At 37.1% G+C, this 17,300-nt stretch overlaps 1 protein-coding gene across 1 annotated transcript; it reads right to left on the bottom strand.

Annotated features, from left to right (window-relative positions):
- Positions 1–7,376: 7,376 nt before the first annotated feature.
- On the bottom strand, positions 7,377–17,112 carry LOC149070919 (uncharacterized). The gene is made up of 3 exons (XM_089248677.1): positions 17,061–17,112; positions 9,410–11,692; positions 7,377–7,570 (listed from the first exon to the last, which is right to left on the bottom strand). The coding sequence occupies exons 2-3, from the start codon at positions 11,623–11,625 to the stop codon at positions 7,462–7,464; spliced, it is 2,325 nt and encodes a 774-aa protein (XP_089104803.1). The 5' UTR covers positions 11,626–11,692; positions 17,061–17,112; the 3' UTR covers positions 7,377–7,461.
- Between the last annotated feature and the right edge of the window lie 188 nt (positions 17,113–17,300).

The raw sequence follows: 17,300 nt of genomic DNA, 5'->3' as shown, positions 1-17,300 counted from the left end.
GCTATGCGAAAGTGTAACGTGTATACTCGTGAACTTTCAAATGCAACATGCTTATAAAAATTCTTTTTTTTGCTTAGCAGCTTATGTTGGAAAAAAACAGGAATGCCAGTTTTTAATTTTTGTGTACTGCCTGCAAGATCCGCTAGCAGGCCTCAACATTCCAATAATTGTGTTGTTAGCCTTCCTGAAATCTTGCTACAGGAAAAATCTGGTGGAGTTTGAGGGATAGTTCTCATTGTTGAACTTTCATCTTAGGTACCACCGTACAAATGTTGCATGCTCATGAATGTGTACAATGACTTTCACGTTGCTATGCGAAAGTGTAACGTGTATACTCGTGAACTTTCAAATGCAACATGCTTATAAAAATTCTTTTTTTTGCTTAGCAGCTTATGTTGGAAAAAAACAGGAATGCCAGTTTTTAATTTTTGTGTACTGCCTGCAAGATCCGCTAGCAGGCCTCAACATTCCAATAATTGTGTTGTTAGCCTTCCTGAAATCTTGCTACAGGAAAAATCTGGTGGAGTTTGAGGGATAGTTCTCATTGTTGAACTTTCATCTTAGGTACCACCGTACAAATGTTGCATGCTCATGAATGTGTACAATGACTTTCACGTTGCTATGCGAAAGTGTAACGTGTATACTCGTGAACTTTCAAATGCAACATGCTTATAAAAATTCTTTTTTTTGCTTAACAGCTTATGTTGGAAAAAAACAGGAATGCCTGTTTTTAATTTTTGTGTACTGCCTGCAAGATCCGCTAGCAGGCCTCAACATTCCAATAATTGTGTTGTTAGCCTTCCTGAAATCTTGCTACAGGAAAAATCTGGTGGAGTTTGAGGGATAGTTCTCATTGTTGAACTTTCATCTTAGGTACCACCGTACAAATGTTGCATGCTCATGAATGTGTACAATGACTTTCACGTTGCTATGCGAAAGTGTAACGTGTATACTCGTGAACTTTCAAATGCAACATGCTTATAAAAATTCTTTTTTTTGCTTAGCAGCTTATGTTGGAAAAAAACAGGAATGCCAGTTTTTAATTTTTGTGTACTGCCTGCAAGATCCGCTAGCAGGCCTCAACATTCCAATAATTGTGTTGTTAGCCTTCCTGAAATCTTGCTACAGGAAAAATCTGGTGGAGTTTGAGGGATAGTTCTCATTGTTGAACTTTCATCTTAGGTACCACCGTACAAATGTTGCATGCTCATGAATGTGTACAATGACTTTCACGTTGCTATGCGAAAGTGTAACGTGTATACTCGTGAACTTTCAAATGCAACATGCTTATAAAAATTCTTTTTTTTGCTTAACAGCTTATGTTGGAAAAAAACAGGAATGCCTGTTTTTAATTTTTGTGTACTGCTTGCAAGATCCGCTAGCAGGCCTCAACATTCCAATAATTGTGTTGTTAGCCTTCCTGAAATCTTGCTACAGGAAAAATCTGGTGGAGTTTGAGGGATAGTTCTCATTGTTGAACTTTCATCTTAGGTACCACCGTACAAATGTTGCATGCTCATGAATGTGTACAATGACTTTCACGTTGCTATGCGAAAGTGTAACGTGTATACTCGTGAACTTTCAAATGCTACATGCTTATAAAAATTCATTTTATAAAAATTCAAAATATTAAATATTAAGTTTTCCATGATAACATTCTAATATGGCTAATGTGTTTATTTATGAACCTACAAACACATAATGTGTTTTATGTATTAAAAAAATACAATCTTTTACGCAACTTATTAAATGGTTTCTTAATCCGCATTATAACCACAACAGGAGGATCACCAAACGTTCTAGAAATTGCCACCTATTTTCAAGATTTTTTCAATTGTGTGAGCAGATAATTTTTTTTTTTCTCCTCAACACAAAATAATAAATAAGGAAGGGGGGGGGGAGAGGATGGAACTATAGTTTTGTTATTTTATAATCCTATACTACCATGAAGGAAAAGGAAAACCGCCCTTTTTGGTCCCTTCCATTATCAGACTTTGAACAAAAGCTGGCAGTTGTCCCAAAGCAGAATGTTTTACATTGTTCTGCAACAAGTCCTCAACTGACTGGAAATGTTCTGCGATGAAAATACCAATAATAGTGTTTTCTGTACTTTTCTTAAAATACTTCCAGAATGTTCCATAACATACGTTGCATATTTCGGCGTATTCTGCTTTGAGCGGCAGTTAATTGATAGAAGGGAGGACATGCTACTTGGCAAAAGCTAGCTCTCTGTACAGAGCTAGCTGGGCTGCTAAGGTTTTAAGAAGACAAGGTATTTTGTGATCGCTGCTGTAAGGGGTTGACAACACTTGTGTCAAATTATTTTTATGCAGCTGTCTGCAAGATCTGCTAGCGGGCTTCAATATTCCATACGTTTTATTGTTAACCTTCCTAAAATTTTGCTGCAGAAAATTTGGAGTTTGAGAGATAGCTCTCATTATTGAACTTTAATCTTAGGTGATAGGTACCAGCATACAAATGTTGCATATTCATGAATTTTCCAAAAGACTTCCACATACCATGGCCATTCAAAAATTTATTTTTTACTTTGAATTTGCAAACATAGTGTGTGTTTAAAAACTTGATTTTTTTTTTTTTTACTCAATGGCTCATAAGACAAATATAGCTCTCCAAGCATAAGATGAGACTGAACTACCTCGTGTCATTCCGGATGATTCTATATTTTTTTTAAAAGAAGCCAAACATGAAAGCTCAGTTACTGATGAGCGATTGTTGATGCGTGGTCACTTTATTTGAAAAGAATAGAATCACATCTCCAATGTGTGGCATAGCCAGGTTGTATCTCATGCTTGGAGGACTATAATATTATGTATAGTGCCTGCACGATCTGCTCACAGGCCTTCATTATATTTTATGCGGGCCTTCCTAAAATCTTGCTACAAGAAATTTGGTGGAACTTTGAAGTTATTGAACTTTTGTCTTACATTGTACCATCATACAAATGTTGAACATTCATGGATTTTTCATAATACACTTTCCCATGGCTATTCAAAATTGTGTGTGTATTCTTGAACTTGCAAACATTATGAGCCTATATGTTAAAAATTCGCATTTCTTTTACTCGACAGTGTTTGGCAAATCAATTTAATTATGTTCACTGAATGCAAGATCTGCTAGCGGGCCTCAATATTCCTTACATTTTATTGTTGGCCTTCCTAAAATCTTGCTACAAGAAATCTGGTGGAGTTTGAGAGAGTTCTTATTATTGAACTTTTGTCTTAGGTACCATTATACAAATGTTTAATATTCTATGAATTTTCCACAATGAATTTCGGGAATTTAGAAGCATAATATATATTTAAAAACTTGATTTTTTTTTACTCAATAGCTCAGGAGGCAAACAGCATATTTGAGAGGTGAAAAAAATTAGAATTTTTTGTGCGTTCATTCATAATGTAACTAAAATATCTTTGCAACTGTCTGTGGAAGATTAATGGGATGTCTGATCCCGTTAACTCCTATCCAAATGTGGCTGTAGAAAAGTCATAGTGTGATTGCATTTCACAAAATATACAGGACGTCCTGGAACTCCACATACAAACTTGGAGGGGAGGCATTACATAGGAGTCGTAGTCACACAGGCAAGCATGTTTGGAAGTGCCACCTTCAAGGAAAAGTAATAAGAGGGGCATAAAGATACACTAAGGACTATACAGAAAGCACTGTAAAGCTCTTTATTACCCAAAAGAGTACAACAATAATGACAAACATCACAGAAGGTGGCCAAAATTTTATCCATTGATGCATTTTGACATTTGTGCTGCATGGATTGCCAAACATTTTCAAATATACCAGCATTTCTTGTATCGTAGCAGCGACGATGGTGATTCATGCCACCAAGTCCCTGTCTAAATCTACTAGTGTTTTGTAAACAATGGCCTTCAAGGCACCCCAGGGGAAAAAAATCAAGGAGATAAATCGGGTAATCTGGAGGTCTTATGCAGTGCCACCTATCCATTTCTGACCATGATTTCCTTATGTGATTGCGATTCTTAAGAATGCTCTGTGCCCTCTCACTTCAAGTTTGTACATGGAATTCCGGGACACCCTGTAGAAACAGATTTTGTTATGGCATGTAATGAATATGAATAAAAATCTTAATTTTTTATGAGTTCCTTAATGGTGTTAGAATTATTTCTTTATCATTTGTACAAGTACCAAGTCTCTTTCCCCTTGAGATTTAATGAGGCTTTTTGAATAGATGTCATAATCATCATGCCCAGGATGATCCCCCACAAAAATCAATGTTGGAATGCGGAAATTTGGTGGGGTTTTCTGCCTCACATCAATAATTTTAAAAATAGAATTGAATTCTCGATTTTCAAAATATTGAGTTTTCTTACAGAAACGAAGCTCAGAAAATTAAATATAAAATAATTAACCGGACCCTACTTTTGAGTTGGATATTCATACAATAACATTTATTTGAACTTTTTATATCTTCTCAAGCACGAAAATTATAATTTTCTCTATTATCTTAATATCCAACTGCATCAATTCATATAATTTAGGATGTTCTCAAATTAATTGTGGGCCCATAAAAATTTCCCAGCTTTAATCGAGCAGTGTTTGAAGCAAAAACAGGCAGATCAATAACTTCAAAAAAAAAAAAAAAAATCATATCTAGCGCCCATCAAAAGAAAAAACTATTCATTTCTAAGTTTCTTTTATTTCAATTTGTGTCTGTCAAGAGTCACGCAGGAAGTCGCCTGTATGTCCAAAGAGGGAAATATCGTGATCCAAAAAGCTTCGCATGAAGATTTATTTTCATTTGTATATAAAATTATAGTTGAATTTTAATAAAAAAAGTTTCTTCTAAAAAATTAATTCAATCGCAAAAAAATATCTATTCAAACTACAGGTATAAGACTTGTCCTGGATGTAAAAAATTGTAAAATAATTGAGAATATTTTTCTTTTAAATAAATTACAAAATTACTAGAGTGGAAACCTCATTAAGTCATCATATTATCGAGAAATTAAGATGTCTAAGTGAAAATTATATTCAAAACAAAACTTGAATCACAATGAAATTTATGGATAAAAAAAGCTTTCGGTATATTCATCATGGCTAAATATGTTGGTACATATTAATAATATATATTAGTAATTCTTAATTTAGACTAATCTCTCTGAGGAACTGCTCGAATATAGTTAGCTTCTCTCTACAACAGAACTATTGCATCAACAAGAACCATTTTAAATCCACTGCTGGATGAAGGTCTTTAAATTTTTCCATAATGCTCTGTCTGGTTTAGCCATCCAGTTGACACTCCAGCCACTTTTCTGATCTCGTCGATCCATCTTGCGTGGTGACACCTTCTCTGACTTCAACACCACTGGGTACCAATCTAGAATACTTGTTGTCTTGTCTTCTTGCCATATATATGTCCAGCCCATATCAATTTTAGACGTTTAATTCTTTCCATGATGTCACCTTATATACCTTTGTGTGGTTCTTTATCCTAGTAATTCGTTTTGTCTCTTCCCCCCTTGTGATGTCTAGCATACATCTTTCCATGCTCCTTTGCGTTGTCTGTAGCCTTTGTGTAGTCTTACTTGTAAGTGTCCATGTTTCAGCTCCATAAGTCAGTGCTGGTAACACACACTGGTTAAACACTTTTCTTTTCAGGCATGATTCTCTTCAGAATCACAGTTTGCCGAAAGTGCTCCATCCAATCCCGATCCTTCTGTTTATTTCATTGATGATTCCGTTGTCCATGGTAATTTCTTGTCCCTGGTATAAATAGCTTTCTTCTACTTCAATGTCTGTGTTGTTGAGCAAGATTATCCTCTTCAATGCAAAGGGGTTGCACATAACTTTAGTCTTTTGCAGATTCATTTCCAAACCCGCCTGAATACTTGCCTTCGCCAGTTTCTTGTATCATTTCTTCTAGTTCGTCTGGATTACTACTGATGATAAATAACAATGTCGTCTGCAAAACGCAAATGGTTGAGAAAAATTCTCCATTTATTTTAATTCCTTTCTCATCCCAATCCAGTTTTCTGAATACTTCTAAAACAGAGTTTTGGTGAGATAGTATCACCGTGTTTGACTCCTTTTCCCAAATGAATTGTTGCAGTTGCTTTGTCATATTTTCTTGATATCGATTGATAAGTCTTCTCAAGTAGATGTGAAGACAGTCAAACGCTTTTTCAAAATCAATGGAGGCCATACGCAATGGTAATTAATATTCCTTGTATCTTTCTCTAGAGTTCCCTGATTGTTTGGATGTGAGCCATTGTACTAAATCCACTTTGAAAGCCTGCTTGTTCTTTTGATTGGCTTTCGTCTAATATAGATTCAAGCCTATATGTCAGCACTTTGGTGAAGATTTTATAAATTACTGATAAGAGACTGATTGGTCAATAATTCTTGATATTTTATTTTTCACTTTTTTTGTAAAGAACTACATTGCGTTATCTTCAGGCACACTTGATTGTCTCACAAATTCCGGTGTGCCTGAAGACAATTACATACACGTGGCATTTAATTTCAGTGCTTTGAATTCTTCATCAGTAGATTATGATACTATTTTGAGGTAATCTTGAATACAGGGCTTGTGCAGAAATCAGGTCCAGCTCGAAGTCCATAAAGTTTCAAGAATTGTGTTTCTTAGTAGGCAAATTCCTCGGAGTAACTTTTGTTACTTGAGCTGTTCCGTTTGGTACTAAAGGCTTTTTTATGGTCACTTTTAAACATATGGCAATGCTCTGTTATCAAGCTTTTTTTTTAAAGGAAGTCAGAGAAATCAATTTTCTCTCAAACTTTTCCATAGTGATGTATGAAAAGGAGGTTTTATGAAGGCTGGGAGACAAAACTGAAGAAAAATGACTAGCAGCTTATTAGGGTGACAACGAGGAATTACTGTAATTATCTTTGTTATGAAATATAATTGGCTTTTTATTGCCCGAAACATTAAAAACAGTTTTTGGCATAACCATCTCGTAATGAAAACTCAAATTGACTCCCAATGCATCAAGGAATCAAAAATTTTATGGATATTTCGCTGAGATGAACTCTGAAAGAAAAGTTATCTTGTCTCGACTGAGAATCGAACTCTGCACCTTTTGCAATCCGGGCAAGTATGATATTATACACACCTTGTGGGAACATGACTCGGCCTGCCTTATTTCACACATTATGGTGTGAGGAGCAGTCTCCCTTATAACTCTGATTGCAAGAGGTGTACCTGGGTTCGATTAACAGTGGAGACCAGGTGACTTTTCTTTAAACGCTCACCTCTGCATAATGTTCAGAAAATGTCTAATTCTGTAAACAGTTAACATCAAATTGTGGATAAATTTGCTATATAATAAATCTTTCATATAATTTAATTAACAAAAAGATGACTATTTCGAAAAGTAAAAACAAGTTTTAATGACAAATATAAATGCATTGCCACAAATGATTGTATGCTGAATCCTTTGATAAAAATTGTCAGGTTGCGGGATCATCATTTTGTTCGCTGGTCATATACTCATCTTCAAGATTTCTCACGAAGCTATCTTTCTTGTCTCTTTTCGAAGTCTTTTTTTCTGTACTTTTCCTTAGGTGTAAACAAAAATTAAATACATTGACATTCATTCACGGATAGTTTCAGAAGTAGACGAAAAGACTTACTAATAAATATGGCTGGGATTTTTATGGCCTAAAGATGACATCGTTGCTGATAGATTAAAAAAACTGGATTTCAAATTTCTTAATTAATCAGCAACAACGTTTCATGTTTAGATCACAAAAAACCGAGCCCTGCTAATAAATGACTAGGGAAGGGAGGAATAGTTATTTGGCCGAATACCAAATATGAATTATCTTAAAATTCATTGAAATTATAACTAAATTACAGTTTTTGATTGAAAATAAGATTATGGGTGATATTGAATTTTAATTGTGCCATTTATTATTTAAATAAATATAAAAGAATGTAACTGAAAGATTTTTATCGCTAATCTGACCTGACAATCAAATTTAATACAATGGCATATTGTACTTTAATATCTTGGCTAATGAAGATAATTCATTCTGTAATCAAGTTTGTATAGTTGTCCCTGTCTATTTGTGATTTGGTCAGCTTATTTGGAAGGAACATTGGAGTTCCTCATATCAGTGTGTTTCAAAGTGGGAAAAAAAATTTCCCGGAAACCTGAAAAGAACAAAAGGTTGAATTTTCCAAAACGTAGGAGGACATGTCTTCCTAAAAGAGGACGATTGGTAACCCTAGATGTACGCAGGGCCACAGGTGGGTCTCGTGCCCTGGGCGCTAGACCAGAGGGGGTACAAATTTCATTCTGAAACCTCCTTTAACATTACAAGGGGCGTCAAAATGCGAGCTTGCCCCCGGTTACAAAGCATCTAGTTGTGGCCCTGGATGTACGTGCTGCCATCTGTTTTTTGAACTATGAGTGAAGCGGAATGAATGACCCAGTTTGCTTTCCAATCAGCATTTCATTTTCACTGCATAGAAATATCTTACAAACATAGTGAATGTGGCAAACAATGATGTTACCATACGTATACATGAACAACTGCACTAGTTGTAGCAGCTAAACTATGTTACTCTCAAAGGTATGTTGGACAGTACCATTTCTCAAGCGTGTCAAATCAGGGGTGGATTATCACAGGGGTCTTCTTCCGTCTTTGTTTTTCTTACCCCTCTCTTATCTCAGGGCAGTGACTAAGATTTTTTCGAAGAGGGCAAACCATGGGTGACAGAGTTGACTAATATGAATGACATTAGTCAATTCATGCTGCATACAAAAAGTTCACTTTCACACTCTCTAAGCTAGACTTTTGGTCACTCACATGCTCGTCAATGCCCAGCACCTGGCTGTAAAGAAACACCAATCTAGACCACTCGCTAGGTCACCTATATGCTTGCACACCCCCTTGAAATAAATCACTTTGTCTCACATTGACCTAGTTCCTCAACCTATAGAAGGCTCTTTTGGTTAGTCACATCACAGTGGTGGTTGACTGAAGTCTGTTTCCTGTGGTTTCCGACTTGGAGGTATGAACATGAGCTGATCTCCCCATGTTGAAAAGACTTCATGTTAAGTTCATGACACATACATGCATAGCTTTCAGCACAGCATAAGTCTTCTTCTACCACCTGCTACAATCTTTTCATTGAGACAGAGCAGCAGGCCATTATGTGGTTAGGAGGAGGTTAGTCACATGCTTTTACTCTCTCTAAGGTGGCTAACTCACTGACCTGGTGGATTTGTGGTTTCGTCGCCCTTATTCCATTCTACTTTTCTTTACCACCCATTCCTCTAATTTTTTGCCGCCCTGGTCTATAGCTGCTAAGTCTCCCCCCCCCCCCCATCCCCCAAATATATCTCTGACTGCAAAGTAAAACTAAAAGTAAACCTGTTTTTGAACATACTTTCTTTTTATGGCCGATTTGCTTGACACTCCTATCAGTATTTCCTTGAGAAGATCTGGCCTGTCGTTTAGTTCCTCATACCCACCATTTTGTGCAAAAATCTCCGGATTCTTACATATGAATCTCACAGCTTTATGTTTCAGTTTCAAAGCTGAAAAACTGTCTGCAAGAAGCAATAAATCCATTGCATTTGATTCGTTCAATGTCGACACCAAATATGATTCGCAGTCTCCTTTAAGTGAGTCAATGCTGTACTTGAATGATAAGTGCATTAGTTCTTTGGCCGATTTCAGCCCGAGTTCCAAGCTTCCTGATCCATTCGCATATGCCAAAAATTGGCAAACAGCAACTGAGCTGAATTCAGTCATCTGAATTTGAGCCCTTTTCCTCAGTTCTGTCACACTGCTGCGTTCGAGTATATCACAGATGACTGGTGAAATTTCTGACAATTTACTTACATTAGCGATCAACTTGACATCTTTTGTCTCGAGGATGACTGAACCGTCAGTGGCGATTTGTTGATCTTCAGAGGCGAGATCTGTTTCGGAAGAAATGTTCTCAATATCACCAAAAAACATACCTGAGTCGATTGAACCCTCTGGAGTTTCCGATATTATAACAACTTCTAAAGAAGAATTCTCTGGACGAAGACGAATCTCTTGGAGACGGTGAACAAGACTTTCCTTCACGCTCGCACAATATTTTTCTCTAAATACTTTAATTCCATCTATCGTATTTACGATTAAAATCAGTTTCAGCAGCACCTTTTCCATTAGGCTCGATTTCAACTCAAATTCTAAGGATATAGAAAAAGTATCAGGATCTGCGTTCCTTTCGTTACGAACTGATGTTGTCAAATGCCATTTGTTCGAGGCATCACCAGGTTGGTAATAATGCTTCATACACCTGACACTGTGCTGTTCTTTTTCAGAGGATATGCTATAATTGTAAACACAGCTTTCCCAAGAAGAAATACAGTCTCGGTGATGAGGAGGAACCCAGCGACTGTTACCATCACAGGAACTATCTGGAAGATTCATCGTAAACTCTGTGTCTTCATTTTCTTCTTTGATGCGGATGTCTGATATTGGCATCTCATTTACAGAACTCTCTTGCGAGCAAGATGCTACAATAAGGACATCATCGTCATCCGAATTGACCAAATTAACAATCGAGTTATTGCTGGTGATACTTTGATTGTGCTCATCATTATCGAATGTGTCCGACATGATTATCACATTCAGTGAAATATTGCCGCTCTCTTTCGGGATGCTTCTCAATTGACACGTGTGCTGCTCAAGGACTCTATAACAGCGTTTGATCTCAAAGTTTTGCAAAGTCTTTCCTTGTCCCGTGCTGATGTTGAACAAAAATTTGACGAATGCCACTCTCCTCGGGCTCGAACATAACTTTGTTTCGACAGATAAGACCACGTAATCCCCACAACTCGACACTTTTCCCGTAACATCCCATTTACACAAAGCAGACAAAGTTTGTTTTCTGGGTTTGAGGCAGGGTTTCTCTTCTGTGCACGCAATGTCGTAAGCGAACGAGAACTTTTCCCAAATGTGATCGTAATTGCTGAAAGATTGAAGCATCTCTCGTCTCAAGGTATCGCACTGTTCGGTATGTGTCTGTGACTCTCCATCACAAGGATGGACTAGATTACCGTCTGCATCAATTTCTGGCTTGACATCCACATCACAACTTTGATGCAGTGGGACTCGGGAATTTGACTGAATTTCTCGTACGGTTTTCATCAGGTCAACCAGTCCTGTTCTATCAGCTGTCTCTGATACGACAGTGATGTTTAGCACCATCCTGTCGGAGGAATGGAATTGAACATTGTTGATGTGGTACTCCATTTGCCTTCCGGCGTGGACGCAGCACTTCCTCCCGCGCCTCATCACTACCTCATCCCCGTTCACAGTGCTGAGGTTGTAGAAGAATTTCACAAAGACGCATCTCCTGGGACTGGAGAAGAGTTCGGAATATATCACAAATTTCCATTTTTTTTCTTTCTTTCTCCGTTTTAAAATTGCACCTCTCACAAATATCTTCCATGTTGGATTACTCGGCTGCTCATCATCGTCTCGCACAGCAAAAACTTTCAAAAACTTACTCGATGGAATAACGTTGAAGAAAAACACATGTTTTTGCCAACCTGTGATTAAGTACCTGTCGATAGCTGGATCCGAACTCTCTTCATCCATCATTTTGAGCACCTGATGGAGGAAAAATGAAGCAAGTTGGGCACAGAGTTGAACTCGACTTTGTACCAACCTAGGGTTTTAAGGTGAGAAAAATAACACAAAGTTAGTGCATCACATTGTTTTGGGTGAGAAATAATTTGATGTAGCAAAGAAGACACAAATCAACAAAAAATATTAGATATTAACAGCATACTGCATACATGCTCAACCTGTACCCTGTGGGCCAGATGCGGCCCTCGGAGTCATCTGACGTGGCATGGGACCCAAAACTAATTTTATAAAAATGAACTAAGTGGCACATCCACAGATATAGTAACTTTAAGTGACCCACTGCACAGTTCCAGACCAATCGAGTGGCCAGCGGCACAGTTCTAAAGCACTTAAGTGACCCACATTGCAGTTACACTACACTTATGTGGCCTGCGGCACATATCAGGTAATCTTACCTCATAACCATACTACTTTGTGTTTTTTTTTGTCTTCGCGAATTTTCTTCAAGTTTATGCTTTCTCCTTAGTGTTAAATATTTTCTTAAGTTTAACTAGTCCAAAACGGCCCTAATAGGGGTATGTTTTGGATTTGTGAAAAGTGAGGAAGAAAGTGAAAGATCTCGTCTGAGGCGGGAACCTGAAAAACCATGCCTAAGTCTCATAGTAAAAAGGGTGAGGAGAAAAAGATTAGTCAAAACTTGGACAAGTCTATAGAGGGAAAAAAAATCTGTGTGAGAATCTCGTTCGATAGAAGCGAAACTTCTAGTATTGACGTAACTAAATTCCCCTCAATTGACTTTAATTTTAATTATTTAAAATTGAATTTATATAATGTAAATTCGATTGAATGCATTCAATCAACTGAATTCAATTTCATTGAATCAATTGCATTGAATAATCTCATAGTAAATCCCATGTGTGGCAGATATGGTCACTAAACATTTCTGATAGTAATCAACGTTGGCCGTAATTCAAAGGAGTGGGGACATTTTATCGGGACCGAAGTCTAGTACAAGAGTGAAGAGTAAGAAAAAAAGGTGAAAGAAAGAGAAAAAATTGCAACAGATGCGGCGAGCAGGAATCAAACCTGTGATGTCCGAATTGCGAGTTCTATGCTCTCTGGGAACCATTCAAATATTACGTCAGCAGATTTTTAACCATTTTTGACCACCTCTCCCCCTTGTCAGCAAAATTTTGTTAGCTCTGCCCTCTACCTCCTAATGCACATTGGGATTGGAGAGGACGGGCACGAGCCCTCCCCTCCCCCAGACAATCAAAAATTTATTCTTTGATGCAAAAAATAATTTTTAAAAAGTATCGGAAGAAAATATGTTATGTTATTCTAATAAATTGCAGTTAATTTCAATGCTATTTGAAGGCTAAAAACTCAAAATTTCTCTTTAAGAAATTTATTGCAACCTCCTTCTCTTTCAGCCATTGAGCTCAACCCATGGCCAGCAGAGATTGCTTAAGTAGCTTGTGGCACAATTCCAGAGCATTTAAGCCAACCGTGGAACATTTTCAGATCACTCAAGCAGACGTGCAGCACATTGACAGATCACTTGAGTGACTCGCAGCACAGTTCCGGAATACTTAAGCAGTCTACAGCACATTACACACACTGCCATGAGTCACTTTAGTGATCCAAGATATTCACAGATCACTTGTGTGAATCACGGCACATTTCCAAATCTCTTAAGTGACCTGCAGCGTTGTTCCAGATAACTTAATTGGCCCACCAGACATTTTCAAACTAGTGAAGTCGCCTACACTCTGCTAAAGGTTGAGCATCCCTGATATACCGTACGAGTTACCACCATATATACAGGTTGGACTCCACCTAATCTGAAAAATGAAAGGATGGGTGATAGACAAGCCCAAGTGGAGCGTTAAACATAGCACCCTGTCCTATTTCCCGCTGTTTTCAATTTACGGTAGATAGAAGAAAAATTTGTCGCATATGAAAAACCTGAATTCATGAAACCAACATGTAAACTAAGCACATATTTCGAAAAAACAAAAGATCCTATACAGCAGTGGTTCTCAATCTTTGGAAGACTGCGGGGCACAGTGAATCTCTTTTGTGTTAGTGAAAGGGTTGGTCATACACACAACTAACGAGAAATGATTGGGAAAAATTAAACTGTGAATCATTCACGGTGCGGCGTGACTTCTGTCAGGACCCAGTGGTTGAGAAACACTGTTATAAAATGACACTATTTCCATCAAGATATTTGGATTTAATGTGGGAAATACAAGCGCTGAATTATTGCCAAAGTGTAAAATTGAACTGTCGCCAATATCTGGAATCACAGATTCTGCACTCTAGATACTAACAATGAAATTTACTAAAAACTTTACATTTCACCAGCTTTCGAAAGAGCCTACAATAAACCACACCAGTGTTCTAGAGTTGGAATAATTGCCCTTTTGTTTGCGATACATCACTGAAATCAGCGATTACAGATTTTGCACAAAGAAATCATATAAAGTGACACCATTTCTATTAGGATAATCACACTTAATGATGAGCTACAAGCGCTGACATAGTGGCAAAGTGCAAAATCAAATTGTCAGCGAAATTCACTGTCTACTTCGAAGAATGCAGATTTCAGCGATACTTCGTAAACACAAGGCTAAATTTCTCCTGAACTAGAACACCAATATGGTTTATTGTGGGCTTCTTCAAAAGATAATGGAATAAACAAGCTATTGGTGAAGTTGACTGATTGTAGCTGCAGGGGTATTTGCAGAATCGGCAGTTATAGATTTTGATGGCAATTTGATTTTGCCCTTTGCCTATCTCTCTCAGCGCTTGTAGCTCACCATTAAATCTAGATATTCTGATGGAAATAGTAGAACAGTTATAGTATAATCCTTTTTTTTCTTTGCCGACTACCTATCTAGCCTGTTGGTGCTTATCTTCCTGGTCATGATAATGAGCCATTTTCTTCCTTTGGCGTTTATATTTTGCATTTATTATTCCTTCGGCTTCTGGGTTGCTATTTAATTTTTTGCTATTGGTTATCGTCAGAAGGTGTGACATTATCTTTACAGTTCGCTATAGGCATTTAGAGTCCATTAGTTTACAGGCACATTTTGAAGGGTTTTTTTATCATTATGCATTGTATCGTATATACCTTGGAACAGCTATAGTATAATCAAACCTGTTTCAGTCTTGCACCTTCTCGTCATGATTTTTCTCGCCATAGAAAAAATCAGCACATCGCCCAAAGTTGTTATACATGCATACACACTATAGCTGTTCTAAAATGATATAATCTTATAGGATTTTTTCTGCTCTTTCAAAATATGTGCTTCGTTTGTGCATACGTCATTCACGAACTTCGCAAATGTACATGGGTTTTTTTTTTTTTAGAATTGACGCATATCCCTTCTATCCATCATAACTCCATCACTTGAAAACTGTTAAAGATAGGAGAGAAAGTGAAGTTTATCCTGTATATATGTTACTACTACTATTTAACCGAACATGCACCTCGTACACATTCCTCTACGGAATCTCTAATGAATCGGCACATGCCGGAATGTGTGTTCTGAGTGTGTGCTTGGCCATAAGGTATTTATGTTGTTGAGTTGTGCTTGTTTAGTGTTCATGCCGCCATCTGGCTTCCATTTTCTGAAGCAAAGATGAAAATGCTTAGATTTTCATGTTTTGTCAGTATCATGTTGTAGACGTGCCCGCTCTCTGCGGAAAGACTTTTTCAAATAGGAGACTGGCTCACTATATATGTTACTGCCAAAGTTTAAAATTGGGCAATTTGCGAATCGGTCAGTTTTGTCGAAAATTAAAACCAGACCAGCATGGAATTTTTGGCCGATTCCCATCCTATATAGGGACAACTGTCGGCATACGAACTGGCCAGAAAGGCCTCTTGAAGAGTGAAGAAAGAAAGAAATGAAAGTGTAAAAAAGTGAAGTGCATGTATGTGATGGAAAAAGAAAAAAAAAGAGAAGACATATCCTGACAAATCGATTTTGTAAGTTAAGCCAAAGCACTCAATGTCGCCTCAACAATCAACATTCCTCCTTTAGAACAAAACCACAGGCACCAGTCAGCAGCCACATCTCAATCAGGTTGGAAAGAAAGAGGGGAAAAACACTACACAGGTATCGTAGTGCAAAAAACTCCTTTAGTTAGATGTTACTCAAATAAACTAGTCATACACCATAGTATGATAATCAAAAATTTACACATGAAAATTTACAAAAAATATTAAAATATACGACAAGATATGAGTTCTATTCAGTAAGTGCTCAATGAAAAATAAGAGAAAATCACTATATACAAGGGAAAAAAATCAACAACCATTCATAGGGTGTCAAATTGAGCAGAGAAATTCACCAAATCCGTTATAAACAACAGTGGAATTAGTAAGATGCAAAAATAGAAGAAAAGAAATGAAAACAGATTATGTACAAGTATTTACATCAATTCTAGAAAGATTATTGAACAATTACAATAATTACAGGAGAGTCAACCGCAGTGCCCACATTGTCAAAGTCCATTGACCATTGCTCATGCTTTTACTTGTTCGCATCATCGTCATCATTTTACGACCACTTTTGGTCAGAATCATCTCCCACTTCATGACATTTTATCTGACCATTGCGATGCATCTCGCATTTTTAAATTCATCAAGGCCACACAATTTCACAGCACTTTTTATCATGGACAGTTTTAGTTTTTTTGACATGACCAAAGAACAATTTTTATATTATCATTTGTTTTGGTGCAGTTTGACCAAATTGGTCCTTGCGCCAACGAATTTAAAATCCAATCCAAATGGAAAATTTTTTGAGGTCGAACTTCAATATTTCCACAACAGTTGAGTACCATAATCTACAACGTCTCTCAGATGTTGCAAATTAAATTGGCCAATGTCCAAAATTCCAGGCTTTTGCCAACCAGTTCACAAAGTAGCTAGAGATTCCAGGCCAATGTCCGAAAAGGCATGATTCAGGGTCATCGCCAATTGGCATACTTTTTTATGATAGTTATGTACACGTTAGCTATGGTATAACCATCACATCAAAGTTACGATATGGTAACCTTTTTTTTTCCGTTGAAAATTTCACTGGGAAAGCGTTTTGCCTATATTACTAGATAAATAATTTTTTCCTCCAAAATTTCTTTTTTTTCCCCTCTCGTTACATGGAGCTAACTTATTCCAGTTACTACATATAGCCATGTATCACACGTTGGCGATGGAAAAAATATATTTGGCACCCACTGGACCTTCTTACGACAGCCCATCGAACTTTGGCCAGGGATCTCCAGCCATTTCACGAATGGTCTTTGGCAGTACATATATACACACGTGCGTTAAATTATTTAACTAAATGTACAAAAAAATAAAATCGCAATGAAATTAAAATCACAACATAAACAAAACAAATGCGTGCAAAAATCACGTAAATACTAACCGGATCTTGTCCGGATTATACACAAATGGACACGGTGATACAAAAACGCACGTGCACGTTTGTTTATGGACGACCTTGACCACTACATTTGGTTTACAGCAGTTTCATTAAAAAAAAAAACCAAAGTTCCTTCTTTTCAGTATCAAGCAGATCATCAATTTTTGATTAGTTAGCGTCACGAATATGAGAGATTCCTTATTAACAACAAAACTGAGACAAATAGATGAAAATTCAACAAAT

This window comes from Pholcus phalangioides, unplaced genomic scaffold (assembly GCF_987345545.1).
Source record: "Pholcus phalangioides strain wild (caught in Gottingen) unplaced genomic scaffold, Ppha-v1.0 ptg000020l_1, whole genome shotgun sequence".
In the NCBI taxonomy this organism is placed as follows: domain Eukaryota; kingdom Metazoa; phylum Arthropoda; class Arachnida; order Araneae; family Pholcidae; genus Pholcus; species Pholcus phalangioides.
The sequence above is the reverse complement of the archived record's forward strand: the minus strand, read 5'-3'. Positions and strand labels throughout refer to the sequence as shown.